This window comes from Sycon ciliatum, chromosome 9, assembly GCF_964019385.1.
Source record: "Sycon ciliatum chromosome 9, ocSycCili1.1, whole genome shotgun sequence".
Lineage (NCBI taxonomy): Eukaryota > Metazoa > Porifera > Calcarea > Leucosolenida > Sycettidae > Sycon > Sycon ciliatum.
Genome location: NC_088651.1, coordinates 5,274,153 through 5,293,632, shown reverse-complemented (window position 1 = coordinate 5,293,632; position 19,480 = coordinate 5,274,153). Strand labels below are relative to the sequence as shown.

Here is a 19,480-nt window from a genome sequence, read left to right as displayed (position 1 = left end):
AGCTCATCGTACATGTTATAAGAACTGATGGAATTGTCTTTTTCCGTTCATTGGCCACATCACTGTATTGCAAAAACGTTTCAATCGGTTTGAATATTATGAGTTAGGCAAAAGTATTTGCAGAATTTATTGCGGATTGTTGTTTCTCTAATAATCATCTACTTTTGTTTTGCTCCTTCTTTAATTTTTATCTCCTTATATTGTAAATCAACAAATTTTGGCCGATGAGAAATAGAAACCTCTCGATTAGAGAGGTTAAGATGCACGTTACTTCCGACGTGACGCGCAGTTTCACGTCAAATTTGAAATCGATCGGTATTTTTGCTCTCACATGCATCCATTGCTCAATCATGCATCATTTGCCTATAATATGACAAACGTTGGCCTGCGATTTACTTTGTCCGGTTGGTACCAAGCGGCGAAATCAGCGAAATTAAATCGCCAGCGAACATTAGTTGATTTTAATACAGGAATCGGATTTTCTGGCCTTTTTATAGTAATACATCTACATTGACCTGTTGAGCCAATGACGACGCCGAATGCATGGTTGCCTGTGGAGCACATTACATAACTTTACAGTCTCCTAAAATACGTATCCTGTCCGACGGCAAAAGAGGCTGCAGATTTAGTTTTTCTGCGCGTCGACGGGATGTCTGCGACGCGAAAGTTCAGCTCGCGTTATTTGGCTCGCACGTCGAAAAAATCAACGCGAGTGACCTGCTGCTCACGTCGAAATTTGGACATTACATAACTTTACAGTCTCCTATATAAATACGTATCCTGTTCGACGGCAAAAGAGGCTGCAGATTTAGTTTTTCTGCGCGTCGACGGGATGTCTGTCCTGACGTTTACTGGGACCGGCGCTGACTCTGCCGATCACGGGCGTTCTGGACTCGACGGGATGTCTGTCTTGACGTTTCCTGGGACCGGCTTAGACTCTGCCGATCACGGGCGTTCTGGACTCAACGGGATGTCTGTCCTGACGTTGCCTGGTACCGCCGGACTCTACCGATCACGGGCGTTCTGGAGTCGACGGGATCTCTCTTCCGACGTTTCCTGTGACCGGCGCTGAATCGCTCGTTCACGCTTTGTTTGGAGACGACGGGATCTCTCTTCCAAAGTATGTTTATGCAGACGCATCCTATCACCTAATCGGCGTCTATTCTAATTTAATTTCCTCCTCGTCTCCCTATTTCTTTCCAAATCCCACTCTACATCAGGGAGTCGTATGCATAATACAACGAATATTGGTACGGTACGGGACAGATACAGGAGCCCGCAAATATTGTGGACAGCTGTTATGTACAATCCTGTAGAGCCTTTGTAGTCACAGATACGGGACAGATACGGGACAGATACGTGATAGCGCCAGGCGTGACACAAACAAACAAACAAACAAACACACAAACAAACAAATACCAAATTAAAGCTGTGTGGACCCTGGCTAGCGCCAGACGTTACTGAAGTAACGTCTTCTGCATAGCTACGGGAATTAAAGCTGTGTGGACCCTGGCTAGCGCCAGACGTTACTGAAGTAACGTCTTCTGCATAGCTACGGGAATAAATATTATAGGTGATCATCGACGGACATCCACTATTAATTTTACCATACTCAACACCCCTCAATGCATGCTACCACACCAAACTCACCTCGTGCACACGTAGCAGCGTCTCCAGCCTGCTTCGACGCGTCGCGACACCAATCTCGGACTTCAATTCCGCCTTCTGCTCAGCATCATTGGGCTGGGCCACCGCTGGCTTCTCAACTCCTAGCGCTGCGATCAAATCCTCCGGAACGCCAGCAGGGGAGCATGGCTCCATGTCCGGCAGTTTACATCCCGCGGGCAACTTTCCGAGGCGCCACTGGGGAAACTGCCGGTTGTGCGTGTGGAAGCGAAAACGCAACACCTCCTCCAGGCTCAGCCGGGCCGGGTCTGCATGTAGCGTCGACTTGGGCTGCACCACGTAAAATCCGTCGCCCGGCATGCTGGCCACATCGGTGCCGTCATTGAGGTCAGCGGATGATGTCGTGTCGGCAGATTGCGCCTGTTGTGACGTCATCGTCGCTGACATACTGGACTCATCGTCGTCGTCGGAATCATCGGACCACTGACGGCGTAAGAGCAGCGCTGCGCCTGGTCCCGGTGTTCTACCAGCATACTGAGCGACGGGGGCAGCGGCCATGGTGATTGACGGTCGTCTTGGCGCCGCGGCGGCTCGTTCTGTCGACGTCGTTACCTCCTCGGACACGGAGACTATCGGCACGGTGCTGCGCTTGGCCTCGGCCTGCCCCGCCAAGAGTCGACCTCCTGCGTCTGGCTGCTGGCTAGCGCCCACGCCTGTTGCACGCGGTACCGGTACGGGTGAAAGTTGCCTCTGCCCCGCCGTTTCCGCTTGCGGCTGCTGCTGGTCTTGTCCGAAAATCTGGCTAGCCTCGCGCTTAATGCCCGGTACTGGGCTGGCAACGGACTGCTGACTGGTACGATGGGCGTCACTCGGCTTGCGCTTGCCACCGATGGAGTGGTGACTGACCTTGGCGTCACCGCCGGCGTGTGCTTTGTCGCTCGTCTTCCGCTTCTTGCCGACTGCCATGCCGTCGTCGTTGCCGCCGCCGCCGACAACGAAGCTTTTAGTCAGCGCCCCGGTTGCGAGTTGCGGCTGTTGTTTCTTGTCCTTGACGTAGAGAGTCTGTTTGCCAAAGCTCTGATAGTGTAAGTAGTCCTCCTCGCTCAGCAGGACGTCCTTGTCCCCGGCCCGGGTCAGAATGTCCAGCAGGTCGGGGTCGTTTGCCTCCCCGGACGCTGCCCGTGCACATGCCCGGACATGCAGTAGGGATGCCAGTGAGCGGACGTCAGCGTCGTCTTCTTCCTCGTCACTATCGTCGTCGCCACCGGATGCATCGTCTTCCGAGCACGACTCGAATGCATTGAGCTGCTCCAGCGTGGCGTCGTCCATTTCGGCCAGGATTCGCACGATATTGTCTGCTGGAGATAGCGGTGCAGATCTCGCGTCGGCACTGGGATCAGATTGCGTGCGGTCAGCGTGTTTGTTGTCAGCAGCTGCAGCTGGCTTGGGGATATCGCGATCGGTTGGCACAGAACAGGTCGGTTTGAACAGCGGGAAGTGGTGCATCGTCGGACGGAAGCCTCGGTATTCGTCACCTCGCCGCACGTTCTCGCTGTGGCCGATAATTCGGCTGCAGTCTGGGTGCAAGGTGTCAAGGACATGCTGCGGAGGATCGTCGCGGTCATACCGATGCAGACGCACCGGGACTGGTTGCGAAGAGCCCGACTCCAAGCCCTGCCTCCCAGCAGCCTCCACGAGCAATGCGTACGAGTAGTCGGTGTCGTGCAGCGTGGCAATCTTGTCCGTTACCCGGTGCACGGGTAGGTGCGGTGGTGAGCTAGGACGGTGGACATCAGCTGTGTCGTTGCCAGGAGGCTGGGTGGTTGTGGTGCGATGAGGATCGATGCACAGCTGCTCTGCTCCTGGACGCGCGCCTGCCGGTGACAGTGTAGGTACATCCTGGTCTATAGCCTGGAAAGGGCAGAGCGAGATAGAGAGACAGCTGAGATAGAGAGACAGCTGAGATAGAGAGACAGCTGAGATAGAGAGACAGCTGAGATAGAGAGACAGCTGAGATAGAGAGACAGCTGAGATAGAGAGACAGCTGAGATAGAGAGACAGCTGAGATAGAGAGACAGCTGAGATAGGGAGGCACAGATACTGTAATTTCACAAATTTTCGGTGTACTTTTATTTTCGGTACTTCCGGTGTGTCTGCTTCATACCTAAGTTTTTTTTGATACACTGAACAAACACTAACACACATAATCCAATAGGGAACTGCTTCTCTGTACCGAAAATTTCTGTTCACTTAACCTGGCCTTTTGCCCTCATACCGACAATATTGAGCACCTAAAATTTCTGAAGTTAGAGTAATTGGACAGAAAAGGAAAGGATACAGCAAGATAGAGAGACAGAGATGGAGAGACAACAGGTAGGGAGGCAAGGACAGAGAGACAGAAGCAGGGAAGCACAGATAAAAAGGTGGAAATAGAGAGGTAGAGATAGGAAGGCAGAGAAGGTGAGGCAGAGAAGGAGAGGCAGAGAAGGAGAGGCAGAGAAGGAGAGAGAGAGAGAGGAAGAGAGGCAGATATACAGAGACAGAGGTTTTGGCCAAAGAAGTGGTACACACACACAGTGGTACACTATCATCTTGTTTTCTGTTCGGTGTCCCTCTTTCCACACGTGCACCCAAAAATTTAAAAAAAGAAGAAGAAACAAGTGGTAGGCTCATGTTGTTGTTGTTGTTGTTGTTTCTTTATTTTACTTCACCATATGAACAGGCAAGACTGCCTTCTCACCGGGGCTATTGGCCCACGGCTCTCCATGTGTGTTCATGAGGTCCATGATACGTGTATGTTCTGTTCATGTGGTTAGAGTGCAGAGTGCAGGGGCGTAGCTGCCGGTTCGGCTTCAGCCAGACCTCTGTTTTTAACACAATGCCTAAAGTGTCCAGAACGCAGGTTTTTGCACCCTAATTTCAAAAATTCACCATGTTCACCTTGGTAACCAAAACCTGAGCATGCGCATCCCTTCCCGTTTCCGTGGTACCGTTGCCAAGGCGACCAGCAGGATGGTAGTAACCGCGTTCTGGGTAGCGATCTGTCAGCTTGAACACCACAGTGGGTGGCTTGTAGCCTTTCGTCATCGAGCCTGGTTGTTTAAAGATATGTACACATAGTGCACACACACACACACGAGCGCGCGCGCGCACGCACGCACACACACACACACACACACACACACACGCACGCGCGCGCGCACGCACGCACGCCCGCACGCACACACACACACACACACTCTCTCTCACACACACACACACACACACACTCACGCACACACTCACACACACACACACGCGCGCGCACACACGCGCGCGCACACACACACACACACACACACACACACACACACACACACACACACACACACTACTGTTACGCAGCACATTGGGACACTTAGGTGAACTCGCGTTTCGGTGTCCGGGGCTCCGTGATTCCTTACCGCACCATATCAAAGGACATGCCCCAGGAATGCTTGTTTTCTCAGCTTCCCGACGAGCCTTCATGTATTAAGATCGGAGAAAGACTAACATGAACAACGATGTGTATGCACTCTACAAAATTTAAAAATTTAAACAACATTTAATGTTGTACATGCATGGCAAGTTTACTCGTCATCGGAACACAGTATACTTTTTCATGACTACTAGTAGTTATCTCACGATCGGTCCTGAAGGGGAGGTGTAATTTACCTGCTTGACTTCGTGATCCTGGCTGGCTTGTTGGCAGGGACATCTCTCCAAATTTCACATCAATATCGTCCGTCTCTTGCGTGTTACCCAGCTGTTTGCGGTCGTGTATTCTGGGCTTGGGAGGTGTCATGCCCCTCTTCGCCGGTGGGTACTTGTCAATCTTGGGCTTGGTGGTGAAGCGACCTGGCTCAGGGTCACAAAACATGCACGTGCATGCACACACAAACACACACACAAATGCAGACGAACACACACATACATAAACAAACACACACACACACACACACACACACACACACACACATATAAGCACACACACACACACACACACACACACACACACACACACACACACACACACACACACACGCACGCATACAAGCACACACACGCGCACACGCGCACCTATGCACCAGGGGACGTGCCATTGTCCACTGCAAACTACACACATTCACAGCTGACAGGGCCCCGGATTTACATTTATCACCGCCCAGTACTAAACTTCATGATAAGAAGGGAACGAAAACGTTCCGTTACCAAATTGGCTTAGTTGACTGTGGGTTGCGTCTGCGCTGACAACTTTTCTTTCGAAATTGGACACGCCTCCAATTTTTTCCCTTTCACTACTATCATCTTTAAAATAAATTTAAAAAAAAGTGTACAATGTTGTTCAGAACAACGAAACGTCTGGAAAAGTATCCTAAATATTTCTATCTTTATGAGTACAATAAAGAGTATAATAGATGCAGACATGGCCAGACAACAACGAGTTAATGGAATTTTAAAGGATTTTTATTATTCACAATCGATTTTCGTGTTCCGCTCTTCAGTGAATATTATCGGAACTGAGGGTAATGTATACAAAAAGAACATTGAATAACTGCATAATTAAAAGTGTGAAAAAAGGAAGTGCTACAGCATTACATAGTAGGTGTCAAACATAGTGCTAAAATATATTTAAAAAATACTGGGTGCAAACCCAAACCATGAGGTGATACCGTGCAACATAACACGAAGTTTACATCTGATAACCAGCTACGAGAACAACTTTAAAGCGACTACATGCTTCTTTTGTTTACAAAGAACAGGATTATGTACACGAATACATACAGCTTCCAGAACCTTCAACGGCTTAACAAAACCTTTCTTATCTCCTTATCTCGTGAACATCTTAAAGCTCGCCGGGAACTCGTAAAAAACAATGCGGTCATCATAACCCGACCTGACAAAGGACGGGCCACAGTCATCCTCACTAGAGAGAAATACCTTTTCAAAATGGCAGTCATCCTTGATGATACCTCGAAGTTCTCAAAATTGAGCCCAGTCGCGACACATGACAACACCGTCAAAGTAGAGAAGAACCTAGTTACGTATCTCAAGCTACTAAAAGCCGAAAAGGAAATTATCAATGGCGAGTTTCTTAAAATCAAGCCAATGGGTTCCATCCGTCCACGACTTTCTGGCTTGCCAAAAATACATAACAATTGTCCTTTGCGGCCGATACTTTCAATGGTTTCATCTCCACAGTACAGCATCTCTAAGTGGCTTCGTGTTATTCTCGGAATCGTACAAAGTTATTACTGTACGCACACAGTGAAAGACAGTTGCCAGTTTGTAGATATCTTGCGCTCCCATCAGGTTCCTGCTAGTGCTCATATGTGTTCATTTGACGTAGTATCACTGTTCACGAACGTACCGTTGGATGAGACAATCGATATTTGTACTGATGTACTGTATCGAAATGATTCGGTAGATACTCCTTGGTTGTCGGAGACAGCCTTCCGTAAGTTAATGTCCTTGGTCACTACTGGCATGGAGTTCTCGTTCAACGACATAATGTATCGGCAGGTGGACGGTGTGGCCATGGGGTCTCCCCTTGGACCCGTTTTGGCAAATATATTCGTTGGATACAGTGAATCATTGATCAATGAGTCGATGTGGCCTCAGGTATACGTTCGTTTCGTTGATGATTCTTTTACATATTTTGATTCTGTTGAGCAATGTGACACATTCTTTCATCATCTAAACAACCTACACCCAGTGCCTAAATACACATGTGAGCATGAGCATGACAACAAACTCTCCTTTCTGGATGTGCAGGTAGAAAAATCTAATAACAGCGTCGTAACATCAGTTTGCCGAAAGCCCACTTTCACTGGGCAGTGCATCGTCTATAATTCATATTGCTCACATCAATACAAGGTGAACCTGGTACGTAACCTGGTGGGTAGAGCAAAGCGACTCTGCTCCGAAACGAAGCTCAACGATGAGCTGGAATTTCTCAGATCAATATTCCTCAAGAATGGATACCCACATGACTTATTGAACAAAATACTGAAGCAAGAATCTAATAACAAAGATATATTCACAGGTCCTCGGAAGTGTCCTATCTACTTATGCCTGCCTTGGAAAGGCAACGCGTCTGTCAGCATGTCCAGAGCTATCAAGACCCTAGTTAATAAAACATACTTTGCTGCCCACTTTATCACCACGGTACGTGCGTTCATGGTGAGGAAGGATGTCCAACCTCCCCAGCTTTCAAGCCATTTGGTGTATCTCTTTGAGTGCCGGAATTGTGCTGCCCGGTACGTTGGTAGGACTCTTCAACGCCTGAACGCACGTATCAGACAACATGTACCGTTGCACTTATTATCACCAGCAGCCAGAGCAAAGCGGCCAAAGCGTGGTAGGCCGTGCAAGAACCCAGTTAGCTCAGTAGACAAACACGCTGTGCCGACAGTGCCGCCTGTTCCCGTGCCACCACCGGCCCCACCACCTGCGATGCCATGGGTGGCTGGAGCTGGGGTGGGTTTGCCATCAGTGACCTGGTCACCACTTCTCGACCCACGGCGAACGGCAGCGGAGCCTACTCTAGCACAACATCATCGTCCTGGAATGGAGGAGAGGCCACCGAGAGACACTGAACCCTCACCTCGGCAGTTGCCCTTGCCTCCGCCTGAGCCACCCCTTTACCATGTTTACCTTTGGTGACTACCGAGACGGTGGTCCACCCGGTGCTGGGATCCACGGTGCCGACTGTATCTGGACAGAGAGGGAGCTCATCGACAAACCAAAAGGAAACCAATATCCTTACCCATAGACCCAGAAGAAGCACAGCTAACTATTCCGACTTGAAATTTATGCACGGAATGGACTTGGCCCACGCTAAATGGACAGTGGAAATGGGTGTGTAGTAGCAGAGAACCCAGCAATGGTGACGCGGAGCAGTGGTGAAATGACGTGTGATGCTGGTGGAGATGATGGAGCCATGTTGGAGGGTGATGAGGAGTGCAGTGAGACTGAGCATCAGACGGATGATTAGGAAGTGACTGATGATGATGGTGATGATGATGATGAAGATGAGACGGAGGACGAGGATGAGGCGGAGATGGAAGGAAAGGAGCAGGATGAGACGGAAGAGAGTGACGTGAGCAAAAAGTCAGCTGTATTTTGTCACTTGTTATCACGTCCAGATTGTCTTAGTGTGTGCAATGATTCTCACTTTTCTGTTTTGTGCCGTGCAAGTTATGTTAAGCAGTTGAAGGTTCTGGAAGCTGTATGTATTCGTGTACATAATCCTGTTCTTTGTAAACAAAAGAAGCATGTAGTCGCTTTAAAGTTGTTCTCGTAGCTGGTTATCAGATGTAAACTTCGTGTTATGTTGCACGGTATCACCTCATGGTTTGGGTTTGCACTCAGTATTTTTTAAATATATTTTAGCACTATGTGTGATACCTATTATGTAATGCTGTAGCACTTCCTTTTTTCACACTTTTAATTATGCAGTTATTTAATGTTCTTTTTTGTATACATTAGGCCACACGTTTTTATTTCTATGTTTCTCATACGATTCAGGAGTCTGGAAGAAAAAAAGAAAAAAACTGTGCTGCACTGACTGTGCATGTGGGGACCAGCACACTCATGCACATGTACATAATGTGGCCTGGCCTGCACGACACATGCTGCAAGGATGGCATTTTTTTGTGCGCAATCTAGCTGCACATGCTCAGATTGTGACAGAAGCTCCTACCACATACTATTTGCTAACTATGGATGCTATTTTGAATGGTGTATTGGTGGATTTTAGTGTGAACACAGGTCTAATAAACTTTTTATATTTTTCGGTCATTTTTTATTTTTTCCACCTCTCGTATACGTTTTTAGATTTTCAGGTGACGAGAAACATAGAAATAAAAACTTGTGGCCTTACCCTCAGTTCCGATAATATTCACTGAAGAGCGGAACACGAAAATCGATTTTGAATAATAAAAATCCTTTAAAATTCCATTAACTCGTTGTTGTCTGGTCATGTCTGCATCTATTATTAGGGTGTTCGGTGCCTCGAACCCAGGCGCATTTTGAGTGGAAACAGTTTTGTACGGGGTCCGTGGCACAATCGTACATCACTGTGCTTCTTGCCTTGGCAAGGTAAAATTTTAGCAGCTCAGGACGAGTTTGTTTCTTTGTTGGAAAGAGGAGATGTCTCTGCTGTTGAGACCGTAAGTCTCGTTTCCACACGACGAATTTTAGCAATGTTACGCCCTGCGCAACTTCAGGGTATCGATTTCGGCCTGTTCTGGGCCGGTCGCAACGCCGACGACCATTCCATCGTCTTCAGCGTCGAAAAACTACGCAGTGTGTGAAATTTGGAGGCTGTACGATGCTGTCTTCTTGTTCTATGAGCGATTGATTTGCGCCAGGATACCAAATGTATGGAGTACATGTACATGTACATGTACATCATTGGAGTTGATGGACTTGGCTGTAGTGCTGTTTATTTGTAAATTGTAGTTTCGCTGAGCTACCACATCAGATAAACCTCTGGTCGCTGTATCTGGAGATTGGAGAAAGCCATTGTGCAGACAAATTGGTCAAGAACAGATTTCCTGCCAATACTGCGTTCAATCATGATGCAGCTGAAACTCTGCACAGAATTGACACTCTTAGGATTTGCAAAATTGCAGCGCGCTAACACAGTGCAGCTACGCAATGCCGTATGCACCGTGTCTGGAGTACATTGTCATCCACATACTGCATGGGCAATGTAGGGCAGTGTATTTGTCGACTTTATAATTTACATCCAAATTACGCTTGCACAATCATCCGATAAATGAACTGTCTGTTGATTGTGCAAATCGTATGAATGAATTACATGTAACGTGCGACACCAATTGCCCCGAAGTGCCGCACGCGCCGTATATGACTGGGATCAAGTTGTCCTTCTAAAGCTGATGATTAGCAGGACTGCTGCCTTGGCCTGGCTGAAGCTTACATCGTGTTGCAATGGTGCAGCATACCTGTTAATTGGTTGCATCCATCCCGGCATCCGGTCCCGCGGCGCAACATGCCCGGGTGCGGGTGCCGTCTCGGCTGAGTGCGTATGTAATTTTCTTGGATGCTTCATCTACATTGGGTAGATAACTGTAATCTCCTCCTGGTGATGCGTCTTTGTAGTACCCGTATTCCAATTAGCTTCAGCCTGTGAAGGGTTACATCTTTCGCATATATTTCGACTAATTTGTATGCGTTGCTATGGTGGTTGCTATGGGCTTAATTTGAATTTGGCTAGATGGAATACCAAAAAAATTGGTCAAGTGATGGAAGCTTTCTATTGGCTATCATCTGTGAAAATTTGAAAGACCCTGAACGAAATTGATTTTCACCTTGTTCTTGTTGGTTTTGAATTTCCCGGTTTTGTGCCACTGGCCTGCATCAAAACTGTTCCAGTAAAAGTGCCAACCAGCGCACTTCAAACGATCATAACTCTTGAACGTCTGGTCGGATTTAGACAAACCTTATATATTTCCCGGCTAGTTTATCCTACTCTTTCCAATGAGACTAAAATCGAGGAGATCGGAGCAACTTTCAAAATCGTCCGAACACCCTACTATTATACTCTTTATTGCACTCATAAAATTGCTTTCTCCACGCCGACTCTTTATTTCTATCTTTATTTTAATCATATATACCACTCTTTGGTCTAGAAAGAATACTTTTTTTGATATTACAATGAGAATGGCTAACCAATGGCTTGTCGACCAACTCACTGAACTCTTTATTGTCAAGGTTCCGGTTTTCCGCAGAACCCCCTAAATTTCGCAAATGTACTCCTGGAAAGTTGGAACCATAAATGTACATGCATATGTACCAGCTATTCAGTTTCGGCTAAACTGGATCCCGCCTTTAGAGATCTCTGGATCCGCCCCTGGTGAAGGCGGTGCATGCTCATCTCCTCTCCCTGATCGCCGGCTTCGCCTCCCCAACCAAAGTCAGATATAAAGTACAGCGAATACTCACTCGGATCTCTGTGCTTGACCTCCTGACGGCGCTTCTCATACTCTGTGATTATGAACTGGGCCTGCGCATACAACAGACAACACCACAACATGTCGTCACACACAGAACTGCCGGCAGACCATGCTTATCCGCTGTGTAGCTTGGGTGGTCGTGAGAGGGGTTAGTGCCTCCCTGTGTTGGTTGAGGTTGTAGTCCTCTGGAAATGGTCCGGAAGTTTCAAATCAAGATCATTGCATTTTATAGATTCTCCACCATTTCAGTGCATGACGTAAGTATGTGTTGCATGTTCTAAACCATATCTGGATCAAAGCCTGATCAAAGACAAAATTCCACCATAGGACCAAACCTAGACTAGAGTGTGGCCAGCAAGGGGGTAGGGGTTGTCAGCCAACCGTCACACCGTTCAGGCAAGCCCTCTTTCATCTGCCCGTTCCCCTTGCCTATAGCCAGGTATTCTAGCAAAAGTGCAGTGAGCAAGAAGATGAGAGAAACCCAACAATTGGTCTAAGTAGAGAGTTCCTGCCGGGTTGTCTGCTGCTGTTCTGCAGAGAGAGAGAGAGATGGCAAGGGCAGTAGGATAGGAATTTAGCAACACTGTGTACACTATCCACCTTGTCCTTGGACGTGTTGATGTCCTCGTGGCCGAGTTGTTCTGTAGTGCAGAGGTTAGTCTTCAGAGTCTGCAGCAGCAATAGCACACACACACACACGCGCGCGCGCGCACACGCACACACCCACAAAAACACCCACGCACACACACACACGCAAACACACATGCACACACACAAAGACACGCACGCACACACACACACACACACACACACACACACACACACACACACACACACACAAAGACACGCACGCACGCACACACACACACACACACACACACACACACACACACGCACGCACGCAACACACACACACACACAAACACACTCATTACAGTAATTGCTGCAGTCATGTTAGTCCCATGTTGCTGCAGTCATGTTAGTCCCATGTTGAGTGGAGAGCACCCAGTTGACTGTGAATGTCGGTGTAGTTCATTGCATAAAAAGTGGTTCACGGATGCCTAGCTGCACCTTTTTGGGGCACAGGATACGCTCCCTGCAGGCAGAGCAGGCTGGGAATATCCCTAAAGATACTTATGCAGTAGACACGCCAGGGAGTGGTGTACGTCTTGGCAATAAAGTCTGGATGACTGGACTGCTTCAATATGAGGCAACGTTTCATGCCAATTTTGAATTGGAGATCAGAGTGTTCTTGTTGTTTAGTATGATAGGGCGCTGGAGAACGCTTCGTCGGCGCACTTATGCTGGAGAATGGCACAAAAATAGGAACAAATCAGGCTAGATGTTAAGGTTTAAGAACACATGTACTGTAATCTACATATTTCCTACGTGCTTGGTCGCACCGTATATGATACTCTTCATAACTTGATCGCGGGACAAGAACAATACGACTAACATTGGAACAATTTAGTACAATGCCACGCTGCGCCTTGAGCCCCTGCGTTCTCCGGCGCAAAACCTTACAGTGTGCAGCCAGCAGACACGTAGTCATCCAGGCCAAGGAAAGGGACGAATCTTCCTACCTGTGATGCAGTTGTACGTGCAAACAACGGCAAACGAGACTGGTACACTGCATCCGTCCAACCAGCCATGGGCGGTGCCTTTAGTGTCTCCTGTACTGTACGGTCAGAGATACTGGACAAGGAAACAACAAAGGGCACACACACACACACACACACATACATGATACGGACACTACACGTACATGCACACCACGCACACACGCGCACGCGCGCGCGCATCCACACACAGATGTACACATACATGCACATATACAAGATCAGACAAAGTGATTTCTTTGAGACATGTATTTCACATCGGTATGGCTACAATGTGTACTAGTTTACCAGCGAGGACTCAACCTCACACCCAGAACACAGCATCACTGTACGTACGCATTGTGTGTCTTGGACCTCACACCCAGCAGAACTGTACACAAGTGTTGTGTGTCTTGGACCTCACACCCAGCACACAACAGCACTGTACATACATGTGCGTGTTGAGTCTTTTTGACCTCACACCCAGCAAGCAGCAGCAGCACTGAACATATATGTAACGTGTTGTGTGCATTTGACCTCACACCCGGCACACAACAGCACAGTGTACATACGTGTTATGTGTCAGCCACTGGTACAGGATGCAGAGGAGACGCACAGCAGCGTTGGGTTTCATGTGCATCACACCTTCCATTAGGATATCGTCCACTGCGAGGGACGGATGCTGCTGGAAAAACTGCATGTGACAAACAGAGCACAGAGAACAAGAGCACATCAAAGCTAGCTCTGCGGGTGAGGAAAGGGCACCGGACGAGAACTTAGGTATGAGTTATGAGCAACAGCTCGCCAGTTTAATTTAACCAGCTGATGAACAACCATACATCTTCACAACATTCTCTCCAAGCCGGTTCGGAGCTACACCAACCGCTGAAAAAGGATCAAAGCACCAAGATTTTCGGGCAAGGTCGTGTTGTGAGGATGTGCGGTTAAGATAGATGGCTACATTGGAGTCTACGCATCTGGAGCTGGTGGCGAGCCTACCTAGGCGGTACCATATCCACATCGTGTCAGCCATGCTGCTGCCACTATCCGCGCGTCATGATACGAGTGCTATTTCGGTACGCAACTATGCACCCTGCACCAGTGAACACGCCAGTGTTTGAAGGCCTATGGCTACACAGAGCTCAATGCATACTTGACTCACTCGTGAACATGCCAGTGTTTGAAGGCCTATGGCTACACAGAGCTCAATGCATACTTGACTCACTCGTGAACATGCCAGTGTTTGAAGGCCTATGGCTACACAGAGCTCAATGCATACTTGACTACACAGAGCTCAATGCATACTTGACTACACAGAGCTCAATGCATACTTGACTACACAGAGCTCAATGCATACTTGACTACACAGAGCTCAATGCATACTTGACTACACAGAGCTCAATGCATACTTGACTACACAGAGCTCAATGCATACTTGACTCACTCGATCGGCACTGTATTGTATTAAGTATTAAAGTCAACAAACATTCGGCGCATATTTATTTTCGGCTATTTGTGGCCTGGTCATGTTTGGCCGAAATTTGTTGCATCTTTGCCGCTAAGGAGGTCGTATGTTCCCACTATGTCAAACACAATGTACGAAATGCTTTGGTTCCACCGGACCAATTGAATACTACGCCCGGCGGTCCTGAAGTGAGTGTATGCCACGCCGGGCGCTGTGCAACCCAATACCTGCAAACACCGGGGTGTGTACTGGTGCAGGGTGCAAAATTTCACGCCATTGGATTTCATTGAGCAGTGCTGTATTATCTGTATTTTACACCCATTGAGCCCTGTTACTCAGTCTGTCAGCCTGACAAATTGCACACTTATGATGGAGCTCACCTTGCGTAAGATCTTCCAGTTGCTCTTCATCACCTCCAAGCTCAAGCCATCCACCATGATCAGCTGCGAGCGCTTGTGTGGGAAGTAGTTCATCAGCAAGTCGGCCACCAGAAATCCATTCCGCAGGTCGCTGGCAATAGGACAGAGCGGTCAGACACGTGCACGTGCACAAACACATGCGGGTACACACTATGTGTGCTGTTTCCCATGCAAGATGAAAGCAACCGTGCGAAAACAGGAACATATTCTCGTTCCCACAAGCGGTGAGGCGGCAACAGTGTAAGAATAGTGATCAACAGAACAAGCTGAGTCAGGATTTCATAACAGCTCCATTGTACTTGAAAGAAGTAACAAATCAAAGGCGGTAAAGGTAATTTAAGGTATGACTGAACACGCCTGTGGACACCAGTAGGACAAACACCATCGTTCAGACAGTGCCGTAAGAACGAACTGTTCAAGGCTACATTACGGGAGTAGAAACGAATTTTCGGGACGGCACTCAGTGAACTTATGTGATCTTGAGTGTGCCTCGATTTGACCTGTTTTAAAACAAGCTATGAGGCGATAATAATAACAATAATAATGTAAGAAACCAATCAACAACACAACTGATTCAATAATTTCCATACCGGCTTTTTTATACTTTAAAGAACGAACGAATAAAACAAGCGGTGACGGACAATGAGGAAAAGTGATGGCTTCCCCTGCCAGTTCCCTCATTGTTCACAGCCGTTTGATCCGTTCGTTCATTTAATTACACGTACAAGAAAACCAATAAAACCGTGATGGAAGTGCTGACTCAGCTGGTCCTTTTGATTGCCATTCTTAAATCATTGTCGCCTAACCACTTGTAACCACTCGTTTCGACATTTCAAATTGAGGTAACTTCAGAATCGGATAGATTTTCTGAATGCCGTCCTGAGAAATGTCTACTCAATGCTGCCTTTAAAACGTGGATGTTCTTGAAATGCTGTGAGAACAATAGTATTTGTTCTACTGATGTTCACAGGCATGCTCAGCCGTCACTTTAATAATAATTGTCAATCACAGCCTTTTTTATTTGTTCATTCAGGAGATTGAGAACATGCCAACTGTTTGTCTAGCTGCTTGTCTACAGGACTGTCGGTCAACGAAGAACTGGGGGGGGGGGGGGTCAGCTTCCTAGCCTCGGTCGTTCCTATTTCCGTGTACGGATGAGTCACCGTGTATACATTGGTATGCTGTGCTTGATGAAATTCTAGCCTGGTCGTTCTTCGACGCCCGGCAGTACTGTAATTCAACACCCGGACCGTGTGACTCACTGTTTAGGCACTCGCACGGGTCGCGTCAGTACGACCTCGCACAGCCACTCGTATATCTCCCGCGGGATCATCTCCGTCACAGCCATGTACGCCGATGCCGCTTGCTTTGCGTCCACGCTCGTATCCTTGGCAACGGGCTTCTTCTGCGTGCCCTTTGGAGGAGCTGCGGTGCCCGTTGCGTGTGGTGCATCCGTCTTGGAGTCCAGCGTCAGTGTCGATGATAATCCCTCGATAGGTATAGGCATGTGGTCAGTTCTGCGCGGCTCGTCTTTCGTCGCCTGCATTCCGTGTGTGCTCTCCGTCGCCGTAGCGATGCCCTCTGTAGCCGCGTTCTCTGCGTGCGACTCCTTTGTGTCATCGATGTCAATGGCAGAGCTCTTCGGTTCATCCGACGCTGGCACGGCAGTGGAGTCCATGATGGTGCGTGTCAGCTGGCCTCGCTCACCAGTACGTCTCCTGTCCAGCAGCAGGTGGTGGAGTGATACTAGAAAAAAGCAAAACGAAATACAGTAAAACATGCTACTACAGACCACTGTGACTAGCAACCAGCCTGCTACTACAGACCACTGTGACTAGCGACCAGCCTGCTACTACAGACCACTGTGACTAGCAACCAGCCTGCTACTACAGACCACCGTGACTAGCAACCAGCCTGGTACTACAGACCACTGTGACTAGCGACCAGCCTGCTACTACAGACCACTGTGACTAGCGACCAGCCTGCTACTACAGACCACCGTGACTAGCAACCAGCCTGGTACTACAGACCACTGTGACTAGCAACCAGCCTGCTACTACAGACCACTGTGACTAGCAACCAGCCTGCTACTACAGACCACTGTGACTAGCAACCAGCCTGCTACTACAGACCACCGTGACTAGCAACCGGCCTGGTACTACAGACCACTGTGACTAGCGACCAGCCTGCTACTACAGACCACTGTGACTAGCGACCAGCCTGCTACTACAGACCACCGTGACTAGCAACCAGCCTGGTACTACAGACCACTGTGACTAGCAACCAGCCTGCTACTACAGACCACTGTGACTAGCAACCAGCCTGCTACTACAGACCACCGTGACTAGCAACCGGCCTGCTACTACAGACCACTGTGACTAGCAACCAGCCTGCTACTACAGACCACCGTGACTAGCAACCAGCCTGCTACTACAGACCACTGTGACTAGCAACCAGCCTGCTACTACAGACCACCGTGACTAGCAACCAGCCTGCTACTACAGACCACCGTGACTAGCAACCAGCCTGGTACTACAGACCACTGTGACTAGCAACCAGCCTGCTACTACAGACCACCGTGACTAGCGACCAGCCTGCTACTACAGACCACCGTGACTAGCAACCAGCCTGCTACTACAGACCACCGAGACTAGCGACCAGCCTGGTACTACAGACCACCGTGACTAGCGACCAGCCTGCTACTACAGACCACCGAGACTAGCGACCAGCCTGGTACTACAGACCACCGTGACTAGCGACCAGCCTGGTACTACAGACCACTTCGCCAGGCACAGACGGTCTTAAATTCATTTATGGTTGTGCGGTGCAAACCTCTAACTAAGGACCACCTGTCACTAAAGACCACCGTGACTAGCAACCAGCCTGGTACTACAGACCACTGTGACTAGCAACCAGCCTGGTACTACAGACCACTGTGACTAGCAACCAGCCTGGTACTACAGACCACTGTGACTAGCAACCAGCCTGGTACTACAGACCACGTGACTAGCAACCAGCCTGGTACTACAGACCACCGTGACTAGCGACCAGCCTGGTACTACAGACCACTTCGCCAGGCACAGATTCATTTACGCATTTACGGTTGTGCGGTGCAAACCTCTAACTAAGGACCACCTGTCACTAAAGACAGCTTTCTCTGGCCCCAGGCCGGGGTGGTCGTTAGTCACAGGTTTTACTGTAAAGCAATTGTTGTGCCCGGTGTAACTGACGACTGTACTGTTCATGCAGGGGTGTCGCACACGCTACGTACCACTATTTTCCCCAAGTGCCCGGTGAATCAATCATTTATTTCTTGAAAATGCACTGATTTGGGCTCTAAATTTCCAAAATTTTCAGCTCAGCCATCCCTCCCCCACGAGTAAATTGTACTTCAGATGGCTGACCGTACCACACTAAATTACCTTCCGACGCCTCTGTCATGCGTTGCCGATTGGAGCTTTAGTGCATGGATGACCAGGCTACAATGGACCTTTCTATTTTCAAAAGTTCTCAAAAAAATGAAACGCCTTTCCAGTACAAAATAATTAGACACACATAATTATAGGAAACCCAGACCAAGAAGCCGAGGCCATAATTTACTTCACACGAAATGGTCATGTTCTGGAGAGATAAAAATGCAATTATAGGTTCCCCTAGTGCTTTCCTAGGGACCGTGCTCACCTTTTCTTCAAGGAAGATAGCGGCTTGCTGAGTCGTAACCTCACGCTAACACGGTAGAAGCGGTTGAATATTTTTGCCAACCGAACAGAAACTCTTCATTCATGCCCTGACGTTCACGACACTTGCACAGTCACCAGTGGTGCCGAGCGAAGCTGTTCCAGGAACCTTTTGTCGCGTTGCTCAAGCAGCAACGAGCGAGCCCATGAGAATGTTGTCAACAGGAAGGCACGCCGAATGAAATGAGTACATGTACAAGGAAAACAAACGGTGAAAGTAATCATCGGTCCACCAGCTGGGGAACGGAGAAGCGCTCTAAATACTAGTCTAAAATTATCGGCTTTCTCCTTCTCAACACCTTTTTTTGATGGTTTCACCTCCAGACATTATCATGTTCATGCGATGGACATGCAAGTCATAGCGCTGATGGTCAGAAACTAGCTGTTACTTGGCCTATGCGTATGACAAGTAGTGTGACTTTCGCCTGCTTACTCTCGTGCCACTTATTTTTTTCTTCCCAATCTTGCATGGCTTTGGAAGTACCGGTACAATGATTATGACAGTAAAACGTTAGTTTGGTGTTCATCAGCTCAGCCGACACTTGACTTTTGTAGTCAAAGAAGTCGTGAGTATCGCATATCGGCGTGTGTGTTTATATGACGCGCGCAACCTCCTTCGCCATGGAGACCATGA

At 48.3% G+C, this 19,480-nt stretch overlaps 1 protein-coding gene across 1 annotated transcript in view; it reads right to left on the bottom strand.

The window, feature by feature from the left end:
- LOC135824936 (uncharacterized) overlaps nucleotides 1-19,480 on the bottom strand; it is a 25,009-nt gene extending 5,529 nt beyond the window's left edge. The window contains exons 1-10 of the mRNA XM_065337677.1: nucleotides 18,791-19,480; nucleotides 16,372-16,855; nucleotides 15,071-15,200; nucleotides 13,798-13,919; nucleotides 13,211-13,322; nucleotides 12,228-12,296; nucleotides 11,617-11,677; nucleotides 5,320-5,502; nucleotides 4,567-4,718; nucleotides 1,651-3,537 (exon numbers count right to left, since the gene is read on the bottom strand). Coding sequence (XP_065193749.1) covers nucleotides 1,651-3,537; nucleotides 4,567-4,718; nucleotides 5,320-5,502; nucleotides 11,617-11,677; nucleotides 12,228-12,296; nucleotides 13,211-13,322; nucleotides 13,798-13,919; nucleotides 15,071-15,200; nucleotides 16,372-16,787 — 3,132 coding nt within the window. The 5' untranslated portion in view covers nucleotides 16,788-16,855; nucleotides 18,791-19,480. The remainder of the gene's footprint in view (nucleotides 1-1,650; nucleotides 3,538-4,566; nucleotides 4,719-5,319; nucleotides 5,503-11,616; nucleotides 11,678-12,227; nucleotides 12,297-13,210; nucleotides 13,323-13,797; nucleotides 13,920-15,070; nucleotides 15,201-16,371; nucleotides 16,856-18,790) is intronic.